The sequence below is a fragment of the Danio aesculapii genome, chromosome 15 (genome assembly GCF_903798145.1).
Source record: "Danio aesculapii chromosome 15, fDanAes4.1, whole genome shotgun sequence".
NCBI classification, from domain to species: Eukaryota; Metazoa; Chordata; class Actinopteri; order Cypriniformes; family Danionidae; genus Danio; species Danio aesculapii.
Window position 1 is genome coordinate 13,545,647 of NC_079449.1, and position 18,242 is coordinate 13,563,888.

Sequence of the window (18,242 nt, forward strand, 5' to 3'; positions counted from 1 at the left end):
CGTCTTCCAACAATCAATCATAATACTTGCACAATAGCCCAAAAAGAAAGTAAGTGGAGTTGTTTGGGAAATATTCACACATATAAACCCTATACTGTCATGTTTACTATAATGGCAAACCACTTTCAGCTGCTTTAAAATCCGTTGTGCACGACCAAACCAAATCCAAAGCAATTTGAAACACTAACATGGCATTACTTGTCCCATTGAATGCAATTTCCACTATTGACAAAATAACCCCTCACGATGCCAGTATTGACGTAATAGCTACAGTATGTTGGCAGTAGCTTTACGGGGCCCCTGTGTTTTAGCATTAGCATAGCGACTCTCATGTTCCTCTGTGCGGTTCCTGATCAGGTCCAGATGCGAGGAGTTTTGTGACACGTCTCTGTGTGGGTGTCTTTGATTATGATGTCACAATCCGATACCCTGTTAAACTGCCAGACACTGACCCATATGCCTAGATGGAGAATTGTGTGTGTTGTAAGTCTATGTGATTTATGTGATTTGTGCATCTGGAATGAGTGGGTTTTGTGTGGTGAGTGTGTGGTTTTGGCCATGGGTGTCTATGTAACCTCATTAGTGTGTATTAAGTAACCTGTCTGCTTTATGTCATTGTGTGTTCGCTATCAGTGTTCTGTAAAAATAATACTTAGTTCTCGTATAACCCACCCCCCAACACACACACACACACACATGTCTGGTACACTTATAGACCCTGAAACGCACACAGACGCTCACTGGTGTAGTGTTTTATTGGCTGTTGCAGGACAGTGTTTTATGGGCTGTTTCATTGGCCTGATTTATTTCCCGAGTATGCTTTGTGTCTGCGCTAGATAATATCCACATGTGTCTGACACACTGCCTAACGAGGTGACCTATCAGCATCCTCTTTACTGCACTGTGCTCACTGGACTCTCTAATCAGCAACAGAGATACTACTGACAGCCCAGATGTATTATGGGAAATGGAGTTCTTAACGTATACAGCAACAGTGAGACGCAAGGCAGTAAAGAACAATATACTCAATGGGAGGTCAAGTGAACTGCTAAGAAACATTATTGTTAGAATAATGGATATATAAACATAATATATTAAGTTTATATTTGGAATAAAAATGTAATGATTTTATGGTCAGAGCACACATGTTGTAATATATATACAATATATATATATATATATATATATATATATATATATATATATATATATATATATATACATATATACAAGTTGTAATATATAAAAATATATATTATATTATTTCAAATATTTATTTATAATTTTATTAATGTTTATATTTATAATTCTAGTGATATTTATTGGTTTTATCTTTAATCTTTCATTCCATCAGGATAAAATGGTAGTAATTCTATAAATGTAAGTGTTATTAACTGTAGACTGTAAAAAAATATGGATGTAGCATTCGTGACGTCACCCATAGGTTTCTGAAGAGCGCAAATGAAGCTACAAGTGGGCATGGCCAATCGTTGTCATTTTGTTTGTGTGTCATTGCGCCGACCGGGGGTAACCAAAAAAACGCAAAGAGACAGAGCATACTTAATTACCTGCGACTCGTTTGTGTTCTGACCACATGTGCTTGGTTGTACACTATATCAATAAAGTGTTTTAAAAACACTGTTGAAATACATTGAGCCACTAAGCATCATTATGATGTTTTTCTACAGAAGGAAAACGTGAATTACTTCCAAATACTTTAAGTATAGTCTGTGTTAGTAAAGGTAAGGCTATTTATGAAGTCCATAACACTGTATGACACCGTTTCAGATGACTGTTCTAGAGCCTACAGCTAATCAATCTGTCATATTCTGGAGTGCATTACAGGTCTAAAGAAAAATATAAATGATAAATTGAAACAAATACATTTACAGATATAGTATACACCCTGTATAAATATATAAGAATTTCACTCACCTGGGAAATGGAGGCCACTTGAATGGTTTGTGAGCAAAATTAAGTGTACAGAGCATGTCATATTATCTGATCGTTGTAATTCCAAAAGGCAACTGACTATGTAAAGACACATAAAACAACACAAAAATACAATGCATTTGCTGAGTTCAGCGCCTAATCAGCCGGAATAACGTGACGGCGACCAGCGAGACCTAGCTGTCACTCAAGTGGCCATGCCCTTAATTATGCAGACTTAATACAACTTAATATAAATGAAACGGATGAGTTATAAAACAAATTCACCCCCTCACAGTTGTTATGAAGGATAATATTAGCTATCTGAACTAAAATCGTTCTTTGTACCAGGCTGAAAACATCTTTTTTTTTCTGCTGTAAAGTTGGCCGGTTTAACATTAGGATCAATAGAAATGTGCAAGGCCTATCAGAATTTCGATGAATTGCAGTTTCCGTATTAGCTTCATGAGGGAGAACGGGAGGTTGCTGCTTGTTATTAACATATAAAAGTGCAATTGGAACATTTATTTTCTTATTAATATTATTTATACATTTATTTAAATATGTATTATTTTAATTACTATTTGAATACTATTATTATAAATATTATATGTTAGTGATATCATTGTTTCCGCATGTTACAGTATTTATTAAATTAATCTTAATTGTTTTATCTTTAACTTTCCATCCCATCATAATATAAATAACAGTAAAACAATTGGGTTACTGCTGGGTACAAATAAAAAACAATTACCAAACACCAAACTGCATAATCACACGCGATCAGTCTGATTCTTGATTTTGATTTGCTGTTTCCCTTCTGTCCCGCCCCCAGTTTCGCATGCCTGATCAGAGAACATGGGTAAGTTACTCCAAACAGAGTCATTCATTTTCTCGCAACAAACACACACATGCCTAATATTTCCATGCTACTCATGCACACACTTTCACAATACACATATAGTTGAAGTCAACATTATTAGCCCTCCTGTGATATTTTCTTTTTCAAATATTTCCCAAGTGATGTTTAACAGAGCAAGGAATTTTTCACAGTGGTTCCTATAATATTTTTTTCTTCTGGAAAAAGTCTTGTTTTATTTCGGCTAGAAGAAAAGCAGTTTTCATTTTATTTAAAAACATTTAAGGTCAAAATTATTAGCCCCCTTAAGCTATATATTTTTAGTGTGTCTACAAAACAAACCACTGTTATACACTGACTTGCCTAATTACCCTAATTAACTGAGTTTAAATGTCACATCAAGCTGAATACTAGCATCTTGAAAAATATCTAGTCAAATATTACAATAATATAATTCTTTACATGTATATAGTGCTTTTTTGGACACTTAAAGCTTTACACATTGGGGAGAATCTCCTCATCAGCCACCAGTGTGCAGCATCCACCTGGATGACGCGATTGCAGCCATATTGCACCAGATCGCACACCACACACCAGCTGATTGGTGGAGAGGAGACAGAGTGATGAAGCCAATTAGTTAGGAGGCAATGATGGACAGAGGCCAGTGGGCAAATTTGGCTGGGATACCAGGGGTTAAACCCTACTCTTTTCGAAGGACATCCTGGGATTTTTATCAACCACAGAGAGTCAAGACCTCAGTTTAACGGCACTCACAGAGCAGTATAGAGTCCCCTTCACTATACTGGGGCATTAGGACCCACACAGACCGCAGGTTGCGCACCCCCTGCTGGCTTTACAAACACCATTATGTTTAAAAATGTGTTGAAAAATACTCTCCGTTAAACAGAAATTGGGGAAATAATATACAGGGGGGCTAATAATTCTAACTGTATACCCACAGTATTAGCATGGAATGCTAGGTGCAATGCATGACTCAAAAAAGCATAGACAGCTAAACATGGTCCAAAGCAATTTCCACTTTAAGAAGATGAATGTTCGGTTGGTAAACCATCCAATCTTTTAAACTCCTCCTGTTCAATGCATGGCAACACATTGATTCAGATCTTTTGATGTTCTGAATAATTAATTCACATAACCACCATTTAAATGAAACCACTCAGGCTGAGCATCGGAGAATGAATGAACTGAATGAATCCGATGTGTTCATGTGTAATTTGGTGTGCCAGCATGTGTGTGTGTGTGTGTGTGTTAAGCAGACAGAACAGTTGTTATTTCTGATGGCTACCCCTGATAATGCAGCGAATGTGATTATTTATACAGAGAGAGTAACAGACCGCGGCTCTGATTCGGGGTGGCGACACTCCCGTACGGCATCGCATCACTGCAGGGGTAACAGTCTCTCTGGGACCCCTTTAAATGTGTCTGATAGCACAAGGGGGGTTTCCAAACCCAAGACATCTGGTGCCCTGATAAGATCAACAATTGAAAAAAAAAGGCTCTGGCTAATGAAGGGCCTCTCAGACACACACACTGCTGAGAACGGGCAACTCAACAGCTGCCCCACCACAGAGAGAGCGTGAAGGCTACTTAGCCATCCAGGAAGTCCATTCGTTGCCGATCACAGATTCCTTTTGAGCCTTAGTTGTTACAGCAATCATAGAGATACTAATCAATGGTAATGTGTTTAGACTTTAAGGACCAATCATGTATATGACTATAAAATATGCACTCTTTTTGGATGCACTTTGAGGACAAAACCTTTGGCTTGGACAAATGTTTTATGGCTTTTTCAATGGCAGGAGACTTAATGGAGTCTGTTATGCTTCATGTGACTTTTCCATACAAATTCCTTGGGAACAATTCAAATAGACACAAATGAGACTATTGTTGACATGCAGTAAGATCATAGAGTAAGATAAATTAATGTTGATAGTGCAGATATTTTGGTCTTGGACGTGACATTCCTTTACACAACAAACTGTAATAAAAAAACAGACAATAAAAATGTACAACATGTCGCACTAAGGTGCTTGAATCGGCCCGAATTAGATCTTCCAACTCGAGGTCTTTTCCCATGCTTTCCTGTCTGCACTCTATACTATCCTGTCAAAATTGAAAGGTATAATACCTCTATATAAATGCTGCAATCTATGCATCCCACACTGTAAAAAAAATAACTGTTTGTATTTTGTGATTCACAAGTGTTTTCCGTTTATTCACAATTGTGAGTTGCATTGTGGGATGTTGATCTCTGCTCTAAAAATTCAACTCTACAGTTCAACAAAGTGACTTTTATTGACATTTTAGTAGTTTGAAATAATATAATGTATAATATATAAAGAAATAAGTCTGGAAAGTAACAGAAAATGTGCTGGCAGTTTATTACAAGGTTTTGTAGTGTAATATACAGCACCAACCCAGACAATATATCACTTTAAACCATTAAAACTTAAAGAAAAGTCACTTTTTTAAACATTTTTTAGGTTAAAAGTTGTTGGAAGAAAGATCAAGGTCTCATAATACAATTCAAAAGCATAAATAAACAGGGAAAATACTAAATAAAATCATGAATCATAAAATAGGGAGTAGTGCTATTTCTGGATGTTTTTTTTTACAGTTCAGGCCAGAATTTTTTTCTTTATTTTGTCATGGAATTTTTTTATTCTTGCACATAGCATTCTACAACAACCCACACACCATATACAATTCTATCTAGCCCCAACAAAAAAATCCCCAAATAAAACAATCAACATTTAAAAAGAGAAATATATATAAAAAAATAAAACAAATACAGAAAAAAAAAACAAATAATAGCAAACCATATACACTACTGGTCAAAAGTTTGAGGTCGTTTTTTTCTTCTTTTTTTTGTTACATAAAATTATTCTGTTCATCAAGGCATTTATTAAATGTAAAAATTGTTAAACACTTATTTATTAAATAATTATTAATTACTTATTGTATGTAGTTTTAAATGAAATTATTACTCCAGTCATTATTGCTTTTATTACTATTACCATTAGTAATAATAATAATAATAGTAATAATAATAATAATAATAATAATAATAATAATAATAATTAATATTAGAGTGGTTTCTGAAGGATCATGTGACTGAAGACTCGAGCAATGAAGCTAAAAATTCATCTTTAAAATCACTGGAAAAAACTATTAAATGAAATGATAAACTACTTTTGAACAGTTATTTTATAGTGCAATAACATTTCACAATTTTACAATTTGTTCAGTATTGTTGATTAAATAAATGCAGCTTTGATGAGCAGGAGAAGCTTATTTTAAAATGATAAAAAATCCTATTGACCCCAAACTTTTGACCGGTAGTGTATGTTTGCATACATTATGTATTCCTTCACTTAATACAAATCTAAGGTTTTTAAATCATTAAAGAATGCAATAAATTGTAGCCATTTTTGTTCTCCCCTACCTCTGATATTGTATTTAATTTTCTCAAGTTTTAAAAAGAAGACTAAATCTTTGAGCCACAATGAAATAGAGGGGGGTTGTGGGGAGGTCACCTTTTTAAAGAAACACTACATACAGTCAGAATTATTAACCCACCTTTTATTTTTTTATTTTTTGAATATTTCCTAAATGATGTTTAACAGAGCAAGGAAATTTTCATAGTATGTCTGATAATATTTTTTTCTTCTGGAGAAAGTCTTAATTGTTTTATTTCGGTTAGAATAAAAGCACTTTCAAATATTTTAAAAACCATTTTAAGGTCAAAATTATTAGCCATTTAAGCTATATTTTTTTCGATAGTCTACAGAACAAACCATTGTTATACAATAACTTGCCTAATTACCCTAACCTGCCTAGTTAACCTAATTAGCCTAGTTAAGCTTTTAAATGTCACTTTAAGCTGTATAGAAGTCATGACCTATTATGAATGATCCTTCTATTCATAACAGGATCCTGAAAAGTAACATGAAAATTACAGGTAATGGTATATTAAAAAGTAACATTACGATTTCCTCAAAACTGAGTAGGGGATGCTTATAAAATGTTAGTCTAGTATTCTTAAAGGTTTAGTTCATTCAACAACAAAAAATACACACACTTGACTTGTTCTGAAACAGTTATTTTGTTCTGTTGAACACAAAAGAGGGCATCTTGAAGACTTTTGCAAACTGATGACCATCGACATCCATAGGAGCAAAAACAAATTGAATGGAAGTCAATGGTTGCTGGTTTCCAACACTCTTCAATATAAACAATTCTAATTGGTTTGAAACAAGTCAAGGGTATGTAAATGATGGCAGAATATTTATTTTTAAGTGAACTATCGCTTTAAAGACAAGGATTCATTGAGATGTGGTTTATGACAGTAGCTCATTATATACACTACTATCTCTCTGTCCACCACTGACTGTGATTAATGGAGAAAGGGAGAGAGAGAGTCGCTGTATCCCTAATCACGCAGGTCTGACACTTCACTTCCTCTCAGAGAATGTGAGCTTGACGTTCCAATGGAGAACTTTAACTCCCAGCTGTCATTCCTCATCAAACCTTCACATTATCTCATGTTGATCTTTCTCTCTTTCACTGGCCCTTTCTTCATCCTCTCCTTTCACATAATATTAGTTAAGATTTATCCCTTCTTTCTTTCTTTCTTTCTTTCTTTCTTTCTTTCTTTCTTTCTTTCTTTCTTTCTTTCTTTTTTCTTTCTTTCGTTCTTTCTTTTGTTCTTTCTATCTTTTGTTCGTTCATTTCTTTGTCTGTTCGTTAATTCGTTCCTTCATTCTTTCTTTTGTTCGTTCTTTCTTTCTTTCTTTCTTTCTTCCTTTTGTTCTTTCTTCTTTTTTCTTTCTTTCGTTCTTTCTTTTGTTCTTTCTATCTTTTGTTCGTTCATTTCTTTGTCTGTTCGTTAATTTGTTCCTTCATTCTTTCTTTTGTTCGTTCCTTTGTTCTTTCTTTCGTTCTATCATTTGTTCGTTCTTCTTTTTGTTCTTTCTCTCTTTCTTTCGTTCTGTCTTTTGCTCTTTCTATCTTTTGTTTGTTCGTTCATTCCTTTGTTAGTTCATTCATTCCTTCGTTTTTTCTTTTGTTCTTTCCTTCGTTTTTCTTTTTTCGTTCTTTCTTTCGTTCTTTTATTTGTTCATTCCTTCATTCTTTCTTTCGTTATTTCTTTCGTTCTCTCGTTCTTTCGTTCTTTCTTTTGATCTTTCTATCTTTTGTTCGTTTGTTTGATCTTTCGTTCGTTCGTTCATTTCTTTGTTTGTTGGTTCCTTCCTTCCTTCGTTCTTTCTTTTTTTCGTTCTTTCTTTCGTTTTTTGCATTTGTTCTTTCTTTCTTTCTTTCTTTCTCTTTCTCTTTCTTTTTCAATCATTTGTTCCTTCATTCTTTATTTCTTGTTTTTCTTTTGTTTGATTTTTGTTTCTTTCGTTGTTACGTTTGTTCTTTCTTTTTTCATTCATTCTTTCTTGTGTTCATTTCCCATCAAACTCTTCTGAAATGCCACCTACACTATTCATTTCAAAATCAAAGTCAGAATTCAAGCAAAACAAAATTATTAGCCCTCCTGTGAATTTTTATCTTTCTTTTTCAAATATTTCCCAAATGATGTTTACCAGAGCAAGCAATTATTTTTTATTTGTTTTATTTTGGCTAGAATATTTAAAATAATATATATAACCCCTTTGGAATTTAATATTACCCTTTTTGTTGACACTGAGCTCTTTCACTTCTGATTTAACCAAAATATTAGCTCTTGAACTGAGACCAGCTGAGGAGACTTCAGCAAGTCCCCATTGACCTTTCTTCAGTATCCATACTTGTCTTTCTTAGAACTTCTCTGATATTTTCTTCTGAAGGAAACAGAGATTTCTTTGTGTGTTTAATGTATGTATGTCCGTGTGTCCTTCACTGTGAATCAGGACTGATTTGTCACCAAAACCTGAAATATGAAAAGTGGAAAATTCAATACACACGTGCAATAATGCAAATCCACAGCGCTTTCTGAAAGGCCTCAGTGTTAGGCTGCGGTTGATAGGCCCGTTCGCCTACAGGGACCCCCGGCTCCCCCTCCCTCTCCTTCCTATGATATCATTATTACTGCTGTCTCAGCCTTGATCAGTAATGTCAACATCTTTCATATTGACGAATGTGCTGTCTGCTCATATTGTGCACTGAATGCTTTATGGCCAACATAGGACATGAATCACTCCTGCTCTTCAGCACGCCTCACACACACACATACACACACTCACTCAGGCCTTATGTTGTTCTCGTTCTCTGGCTGACACACACATGTATCTCCTTCTCCTATGAGAGTGTGTCCATTTCCGATGAAAGCAACTGTTAGGCTTAATTAGTAAATTGGCAGCAGTTTGTGTGTGTGTGTGTGCACGCATGTGTGGTCCGTTTTGTAACATGCATTGTTATTTGTGTTTGTGCGCCAAAATTGGACATTACAGATCAGCGAAAGCATTTCACACTGTTATCCGAGAGTGAAAGTTCACGGTCAGCGTTTTGCTACACACATCTGTGGTAGAAGCTCTGTAAATTCGAGTAACACAGTGGGATGTGTGTCCTTATAGACCTCACAGTGAGGTAATAAAACATTTGTCTATCTCTCGCAGATGTCGGCGATTGAAAACATGGCTGAAAAGCTAGAATCCTTCAGCTCTTTGAAGCCAGACGGCGGTGACATCATGCGTTCTGTTCCCTCTATGTTCGACTTCCGGGCTCCACCCACTACACTTCCCGAAACATTGTTACGCAAAGGCAAAGAGCGCTACACCTGCAGGTAACAGTCATTCACTTCTATAGCAAGATGACCAAAGCTTATTAAAAACACTTGAACTATATATATATATATATATATATATATATATACAGTCCAAGTAATTGTATAGAAACAAAAGAAAGTTGATATACTATAGTATGTAAACAGTAATATAGAAGTGGTATATATACTATACTATAGTATGTAAACAGTAATATAGAAGTGATATAGGAAGTAAACAAACAAACAAATCAATATACTATTCCATAATATGTAAACAAAGTAATATAGCAATGATATAGTTAGTAAACAAACAAATCGACATACTATACAATACTATGTAAACAAAGCAATACAGAATTGATATAGTAAGTAAACAAACAAACAAGTTGATATACTATACTATGTAAACAAAGTAATATAGAAATGATATAGCAGGGAAACAAACAAACAAATCGATATACTATACTATAATATGTAAACAAAGTAATATAGAAGTGATATGGTAAGTAAACAAACAAACAAATTGATATACTATACTATACTAAGTAAACAAAGTAATATAGAAATTATATAGCAAGTAAACAAACAAACAAATCGACATACTATACTAAAGTATGTAAACAGTAATATAGAAGTGATATAGGAAGTAAACAATCAAACAATTCGATATACTATACAATACTATGTAAACAAAGTAATACAGAAATGATATAGTAAGTAAACAAACAAACAAATTGATACACTATTCTATACTAAGTAAACAAAGTAATACAGAAATGATATAACAAGTAAACAAACAAATTGACATACTATACTATACTATACTATGGTATGTAAACGGTAATATAGAAGTAATATAGTCAGTAAACAAACAAATCGACATACTATACTATAGTATGTAAACAGTAATATAGAAGTGATATAGGAAGTAAACAAACAAACAAATCGACAAACTATACTATAGTATGTAAACAAAGTAATATGGAAATCATATAGTAAACAAACAAACAAATCAGTTTTCTATAGTATAGTATGTAAACAAATTAATGCAGAGTACAAAGTTTAATAGTATGTAAACAAAGTAATATAGAAATGATATAGTATGTAAATTAATAGTATGATATAGTAAGTAAACTAAACAAAGTGTATAGTAACTAAACAAAATTGTAAAAATGAAACAAACCTTAGCAAATTGTTTACAAATGATACAAAACATTTAAATAAGGTTATATAGTTACTGTAGTTAACGAATAAAACTCACCAATTTTATAGCAACTAAAACGCAACTAAAAAATAATGTATAATAAGTCAAGCTAAGCAAATGAGATGGTAATTAAAACAGATTATATATAAAATGTAGTAAATTAAATTATTAAAATGATATAGTAAATACGCAAAACTAAGCTGTATTTGTGTGAGTGAGTGTGTATGGATGTTTCCCAGAGATGGGTTGCGGCTGGAAGGGCATCCGCTGCGTAAAAACATGTGCTGGATAAATTGGTGGTTCATTCCGCTGTGGCGACCCCGGATTAATAAAGGGACTAAGCCGAAAAGAAAATGAATGAATGAATGTGTGTGTGCACTAAATAAAACTAAGCTATTCTGTTTGTAATCAATCTCGAACTATAAATTACATTAACGCAGCACTAATTTATTAATACATTTATTTTTATTTATTTACAATGTATTAGTAAACTTCAATTTATAGTGCGAAGTACAAGTAAATGATCTAAAAGTAATTGTAAAGTAAACAAATTTAAAAACATTTAGAAAAAATACAGTACAAACAAATTAAGCAACTACTGCATACTGACAAAAACAACACAATGTGTGTAATAATTAAAAAGCTTTCATTCTAAATTGTCGTTTATACAGCAAACATTTCAGTAAGGATAAATAATATCAGGATTTTAGGACTGTTATGGCCAAAACAACTCTATATAATGATATTATGGTGAAATTTAAAATTTACATTAATAACATTAACATATATTTTGAAACAGAAGATATTTTGAGTACGTATCAATTAGATAATACCTGGCAGCAGAATTGGTACAATATTATCATTTATTTATTATTATTATTGTTATTATTATTATTATTATTATTATTATTATTATTATCATTATATTATTATTTCTATATTATACTAATAATATAGTATAATACAGTTAATAATATAATGTTTTACATATTGTGACATGCTTAATTAGGGTAGACTGAAATATAATAATCAGTATTGCGTGCCAGTATTTATACTAACCCTTGTTTGTTTAGTTTTTGTTTGTTTCATTAATAAAATGTTGAAGTAAACATTTGTTTGATGTTTAATGAGTGTGGACAGCGCTGAGCTGGAATGCAGGGGGTTTTTGAGAAATGTGTGTGTATTGCTGAGTATTGTTCCTGGAGATCTGTTTCCTTCCCCTATAGATACTGTGGCAAGATATTCCCACGCTCGGCCAACCTTACGAGACATCTACGGACACACACAGGGGAGCAGCCTTACAGGTGACACACACACACACACATACTGGGATGATGTAATCTGGTATTTATATACTTAGCAGACTGCATGTAGCATGTGTGTAGCAATACAGCAAGCTGGTATAAATAATTAAGATATAATGATTTATACTGAATAACAGTACTGTAGGATTATGATTATCAACTGCAGTACTTTGCAAATGTAGTGTAATTTTTTTTAAACAGGCAGTAGATTTTATTCAAATAAAAGGTTGCCCTTAGAAATGAATTGTTGATTAATAAAGCTCAAAGTTCAGTTCAGACTATTCTGAAATTACAGGGGGGTTTTTTTGTTGTTGTTGTTGTTTTTTTAATTAGTTGTTGACTGTATGTGTTTGTCTTTAGAGTTTTGCAGTCATGCAAAAGAAATCATATTTTTCATCTAATACAGGGGTCACCAAACTTGTTCCTGGAGGGCCGGTGCCCTGCAGATTTTAGCTCCAACCCTAATCAAACACACCTGAACAAGCTAATCAAGCTCTTACTAGGTATGCTAGAAACACCAAGGCAGGTGTGTTGAGGCAAGTTGGAGCTAAACCCTGCAGGGGCACCGGCCCTGCTGGACCGAGTATGGTGACCCCTGATCTAATACATTGTATAATTATTGGCTAATATTGGTAAAGTTACCGTTATCTGTATCTGAAGTTTTATATATATATATATATATATATATATATATATATATATAAAATCAGTTGTTATATGTATGTATTTGCCTTCAAATGTTGGCAGTCATGCAGAAAAAATTCTATTTATATTTTTCGGCTAATACGTCTTATCGGCTAATATCGGTAGAGTTATCAGTATTGGTATCTGAATTTTTTTTTAGAAAATCAGTGGTTAACTGTTTGTTTTTGCCTAAAGATTTTGGCATTCATGCAGAAAAATGTATATTTATCAGCTAATATATCAGAGAGTTATCGGTTAATATTGGTAAAGTTATCGGTATCTGAAGTTTTTATAATAAAATCAGTTTTAACTGAATGTGTTTGCCTTCAGATTTTGGCAATCATGCAGAGAAATATTTATATTTATTGGCTAATATATCAGATAATTATCAGCTAATATTAGTAGAGTTATCGGTGTTAGTCAAAATTCCAAATCGGTTGCATCCCTCTAATAAAAACATATATTTTCAGAGAATTCTTTGAAATGTGCTGTTATTGTCACTGGGAATGATTGAGCTGAAGTCCAGACAGACAGACAGGGAGACTGAAGAAAGTGTACATGAATAATGGAGGTGCTGAGTGTTGTTCAGCTGTGGGCCAGCAAAGGCAGCTGGATAATTAGGCCTCGGACTCTTTCAGGGAGTTTTAAAACACTGTGAAGGAACAGGCGTGCGTGTGCACACACTGCGTTTGTGGTCCGTCTGACCACAGGGGAGGTTTGTACAGGCCTGTGTTACTTTCCAGATAGCCTCAATCTCCTCGTGCTGGCAAGGCTTTAAAGGAGCTGCTGATCAGCCTTTAACTGCTATTTAATTTCGATTTTTTTTTTTGTTCTGTCGCTTTCGGAGGAGAGAGAGAGTGGGAGAGATAACAGGTTCCTGGGAGACGCAGTTTAGCGCGTAACTCCACGGGTCGCGAGGAAGATATGATCACGTAATCATACAGGATAATTCTGCGTGAAGAGACTTGGCAACCGCATGGGCTTTTAGAGCGGAGGGAGGATGTGGAGTTTTGAGTGTTACTGAGTTGGCCAAAGATTAGAGACACAGAGTTCATGACCACTCAATCATGTGTTTGGGACCCTGCGTGTGTGCGAGACGGATAAAGCAAGAGAGAGAGTTGTAAAATACAATGTTATTTAATTAACTTCGTATGCGTCTTTCTGTTCGCAGATGTAAGTATTGCGATCGCTCGTTCAGCATTTCGTCGAATCTTCAGCGCCACATCAGGAACATCCACAACAAAGAGAAACCCTTCAAATGCCACCTGTGCGACCGCTGCTTCGGGCAACAGACCAACCTGGATCGGCATCTCAAAAAGCACGAGAATGGTAATTTAGCAGGTAGACACACACATATGTATAAATAGACGACACTGAGGTCTTCTTTAATGAATGTGTATATAATATGTGCAGTCTTATGTATAGATGATATTAATTGTTGTTTGTTGTGTAGGCACGGCGATGTCGTCACCGCGTTCGGAGCTGGACAGCGGCAGTGCCATCTTGGAGGACAAGGAAGACTCGTATTTTAATGAAATACGAAATTTCATCAGTAATACGGCTCGAAACGCCACATCTCCATCACAGTCTGAAGAAGGGTAAATATAGTCATCTTCTTTTGCACTGATAAATGCAGTTCATTTACAAAAACCAACTTTTATTAGGTATAACTGCTGACTTGCTGTCATAGAAGTGGTTTAATATCATATAAATCTTCACATCAGTCCAATTCATCATTTATTTCCTCCTATCAAATCTGAATATTTTTATTTTATAAATATTTTTAAAATCACATGGATTTCGATTTACTCAAATCAAACTCAAGCCTTGAGGATGTGGAAATTTGCTCGATATGAATCGGATCCATGCTCCTGTGTCTGCAGTGTAAGCATCAGAATTTCGCCTGTTAATGCAAATCGCGTATCATTAAAAACTGTATCGAATGATGTCAACTCACTTTCATTTGGAGCATACTTCAGCAGAGTCCCAAACCTTAAATCTCATACATAAGAACTAAAAAAATCTTTTATATTGTCATGGTGCACAAGTATTTAGGCATGTTAATGAGGGAGAGAGAGAGCGCAACATCCACCAGGTAACCAATGTAAACTAATGTAAAACTGTTGCATATGCATAAATCACACCATGGACATTATATTAAGACGCTTACTGGTTTAAAAAGGTCAAGATTAAAAAAAGATCTGAGATCTATCGGACATAGCACAGTGCTCATTCAGTAAATATACAGCTAAACAGATGTGTTTTAAGTTTGGATTTGAATGTGCCTAATGTTGGAGCACATCTGACCCAGTAGCTAAGTATTTAGCGCATTCACATAAATAAATAAAGCGTAAATAACATAAATATATAAAGATTCAAATAAATAAAGCATTCACCCTGCTTTGACTCAACTTTTGGAATATCTAATTTACTTGATCCTAATGATCTGAGTGGTCTGTTAGGTTTGTAATCAGTGAGCATATTTGTAATGTATTGAGGTCCTATGGCCATTTAGTGAAAATCTATTCTGAATGTAACTGGGAGCCAGTGTAAAGACCTGAGGACAGCTGTGATGTGCTCTGATTTTCTGGCTCTGGTCAGAATTCTGGCAGCAGTGTTTTGGATGAGCTGCAACTGTCTGACTGTCTTTTTGGGAAGGCCAGTGAGGAGTCCATTACAGTAATCCACTCTGCTGCTGATAAAAGCATGAACAAGTTTCGATGGAAACAAAGCATCTAATTCTTGCAATGTTTTTCAGATGATAGTCTGCTGATTTACTTACGGCTAATGACTAATAAAGGTTAAGGTTTAAAAAAAGATTACATTGGATCTCACATCTCATAACTGTCAGTCCTTCTGTAAAATATTTTAATTAACTACATATCAATGTTATTATATTAGATGTATTACATACAGTTGTTAGATTTAGATTAGATAATTATTTATCTTTTCATAAAGGCTGAATTGTATATTTCCATAGGTTCTTAATCCATATCATAATTTTCTGTACTTCTGTTAGAGCCTTGGCTAGGTGGTTAGCACAGGTGACAAAATATTAATATCATATAAATCTTCATATCAGTCCAATTCAGCATTTATTTCCTCCTATCAGATCTGAATATTTTTGTTTAATTTTATTTTAAATTTTATTTTATTTTATTTTATTTTATTTTATTTTATTTTATTTTATTATTTATTTATTTATTTATTTATTTATTTATTTATTTATTTTATTTATTTATTTATTTATTTATTTATTTATTTATTTTATTTATTTATTTTATTTTATTTTATTTTATTCATTCATTTTCTTTTCGGCTTAGTCCCTTTATTAATGTGGGGTTCATCAGTATTAATTTGAATCTGGGGTTCAAAAAATCATCACAGCGGAATGAACCGCCAACTTATCCAGCATATGCTTTATGCAGCGGATGCCCTTCCAGCTGCAACCCTGTACTGGGAAACATCCATACACACTCATTTACACACATACACTACTGACAATTTAGCTCACCCAATTCACCTATAGCACATGTCTTTGGACTTGTGGGGAAAACCGGAGCACCCGGAGGAAACATGCAAACTCCACACACATATACCAACTGACCCAATCAGGGCTCGAACCAGTGACCTTTTTGCTGTGAAGCGAACGTGCTACCCACTGCGCCACCGCGTCACCCTATTTTATTTTACTTTAATTCGAATATTTAATTTTTTTTTTTATTTTGTAAAGTTTTAATTTTCATTACCTGTTATTATAATTATTTAAAATATCCTTTTATTATTCAACATATTTTCTTAACATTTTTACCTTTTTTTTCCTTTATTTATTTTTTGCAGTGTCAAAGCTAAAATAAGCATTTATGTGTATATTATTAAGTGTATTATTTTAAGTATATTATATTAAGTATATTTTATGTGTACATTTTAGGCATTTACATAAAAGCTATATGAACTACATTCAGTCAAGTGTGGGCTCACATACACACACATACACTCTCACACAGATGAAGTGTCCATTAGTCTGTCAGTCATCAGTTGCCGCTAGTTGCCTCCGGCAGAATGGAGGTTATTATACACAAACATTACTGAACACAACACTTCTCATGCCTTATTCATTAACCCTCACCTCTTGAGTGAATAGCAGCACATGAAAGGAACAGGCCAGTGTAGTAGTGTGTATCAACCGCACATGTGAGCATATCTGTGTGTGTGTACATATATTCAGTACGGTTGTTAATCATTAGCCTGTCGCCTGCGGTTCCTAAGAGCAAAGATTAGGGCAGGTCTCCAGGAGAACGTGATTACTGATTGGCCGATTGTGAGCGCGTGCAGAACGCTGTTGACTTTTGGCTGCGTGCACGTACATGAATTTTGCCATCTGCATATGATAATTATGGCCGATCATTTCCCAGCAGTGATCATCAGGTTGGATGACGTTTTAAATGTTTGACCTGGTCATCCATCTCTGCGTGTGTGTGACAGATTGAGTCAGATAAAGATCTTACAGGCTTTTGTTTTTTTGATTTTTTCATTGTTTCATTAAAAGTCATTACAGCATGGACTGTGTGTGTGTTTGTGTGTGTCTCACATCTGGACCCAACATGTGTTTGTGAACAGGAAATAGGAGGTCAGAGGTCGCTGAATGTTTCCTGTCAGAGTGACTGCTCCTGATAGATACTTTATCCTCCACAAATTACCACAGCTCTCTCTAATTAGCCGATGTGTTTTCATCATCACGCCATCGCTGCCTCTCTCGTTCCCTCTCACACGGTATTAGGGGTGCGGAGTGATGAGAGAAGGTGATTTCGGGGATTATCCGAGATGTAAAAAGGGCTTTGCGCTGTTAACCCCATGGTGAAACGCTAATCTGGGGGGAAAACAGAGATGTGGGTCTGAAAGAGATGGAGGTGAGAGATGAAACTAGAGGAAAGTGTTATTGGTCTGAGATCCAGTTTTCTGAAACTGCAGAGATAACACACTGGTTGCTTTTCATGGACAGATGAAACAAACAATGGATGGATGGCTGGATGGATGGACAAATAAAACAATGGATGGATGAATAAAACAATAGATGCATGATGGATAATGAATGATGGATGGAATGAACCAAACGATGGATAGATGGATGGATGGATGGATGGATGGATGGATGGATGGATGAATGGATAAATAAAACTGGATGGATAAAATGAACAAACAAAATGTGTGGATGGATGGATAGATGGGTGGATGGATAAAACAATCAATGGATGGATAGATATATAAAACGATGGAAGGATGGATGGATGGATGGATGAATGGATAAAAAAAAACTGAATGGATACAATTAACAAACAAAATGTGTGGATGGATGGATAGATGATAGATGGGTGGATGGATAAAACAATGAATGGATGGATAGATATATATAAAATGATGGATGGATGGATGATAGATGGATAAATAAAACAATGGATGGATGGATAAAACGATGGATGGATGGATGGA

The 18,242-nt window shown here is 34.5% G+C and overlaps 1 protein-coding gene across 15 annotated transcripts in view; it reads left to right on the forward strand.

Annotated features, from left to right (window-relative positions):
• Positions 1-18,242, forward strand: part of mecom (MDS1 and EVI1 complex locus) — a 299,083-nt gene that overhangs the window by 273,632 nt on the left and 7,209 nt on the right. For 8 of the 15 annotated variants that reach the window (XM_056473129.1, XM_056473131.1, XM_056473132.1 and 5 more), the window contains 5 exons: positions 2,765-2,791; positions 9,412-9,578; positions 11,991-12,068; positions 13,924-14,093; positions 14,206-14,350. In XM_056473129.1, the coding sequence (XP_056329104.1) occupies positions 2,765-2,791; positions 9,412-9,578; positions 11,991-12,068; positions 13,924-14,093; positions 14,206-14,350 (587 nt within the window). The remainder of the gene's footprint in view (positions 1-2,764; positions 2,792-9,411; positions 9,579-11,990; positions 12,069-13,923; positions 14,094-14,205; positions 14,351-18,242) is intronic. The other 7 variants (XM_056473136.1, XM_056473139.1, XM_056473140.1 and 4 more) reach the window with 2 other exon arrangements.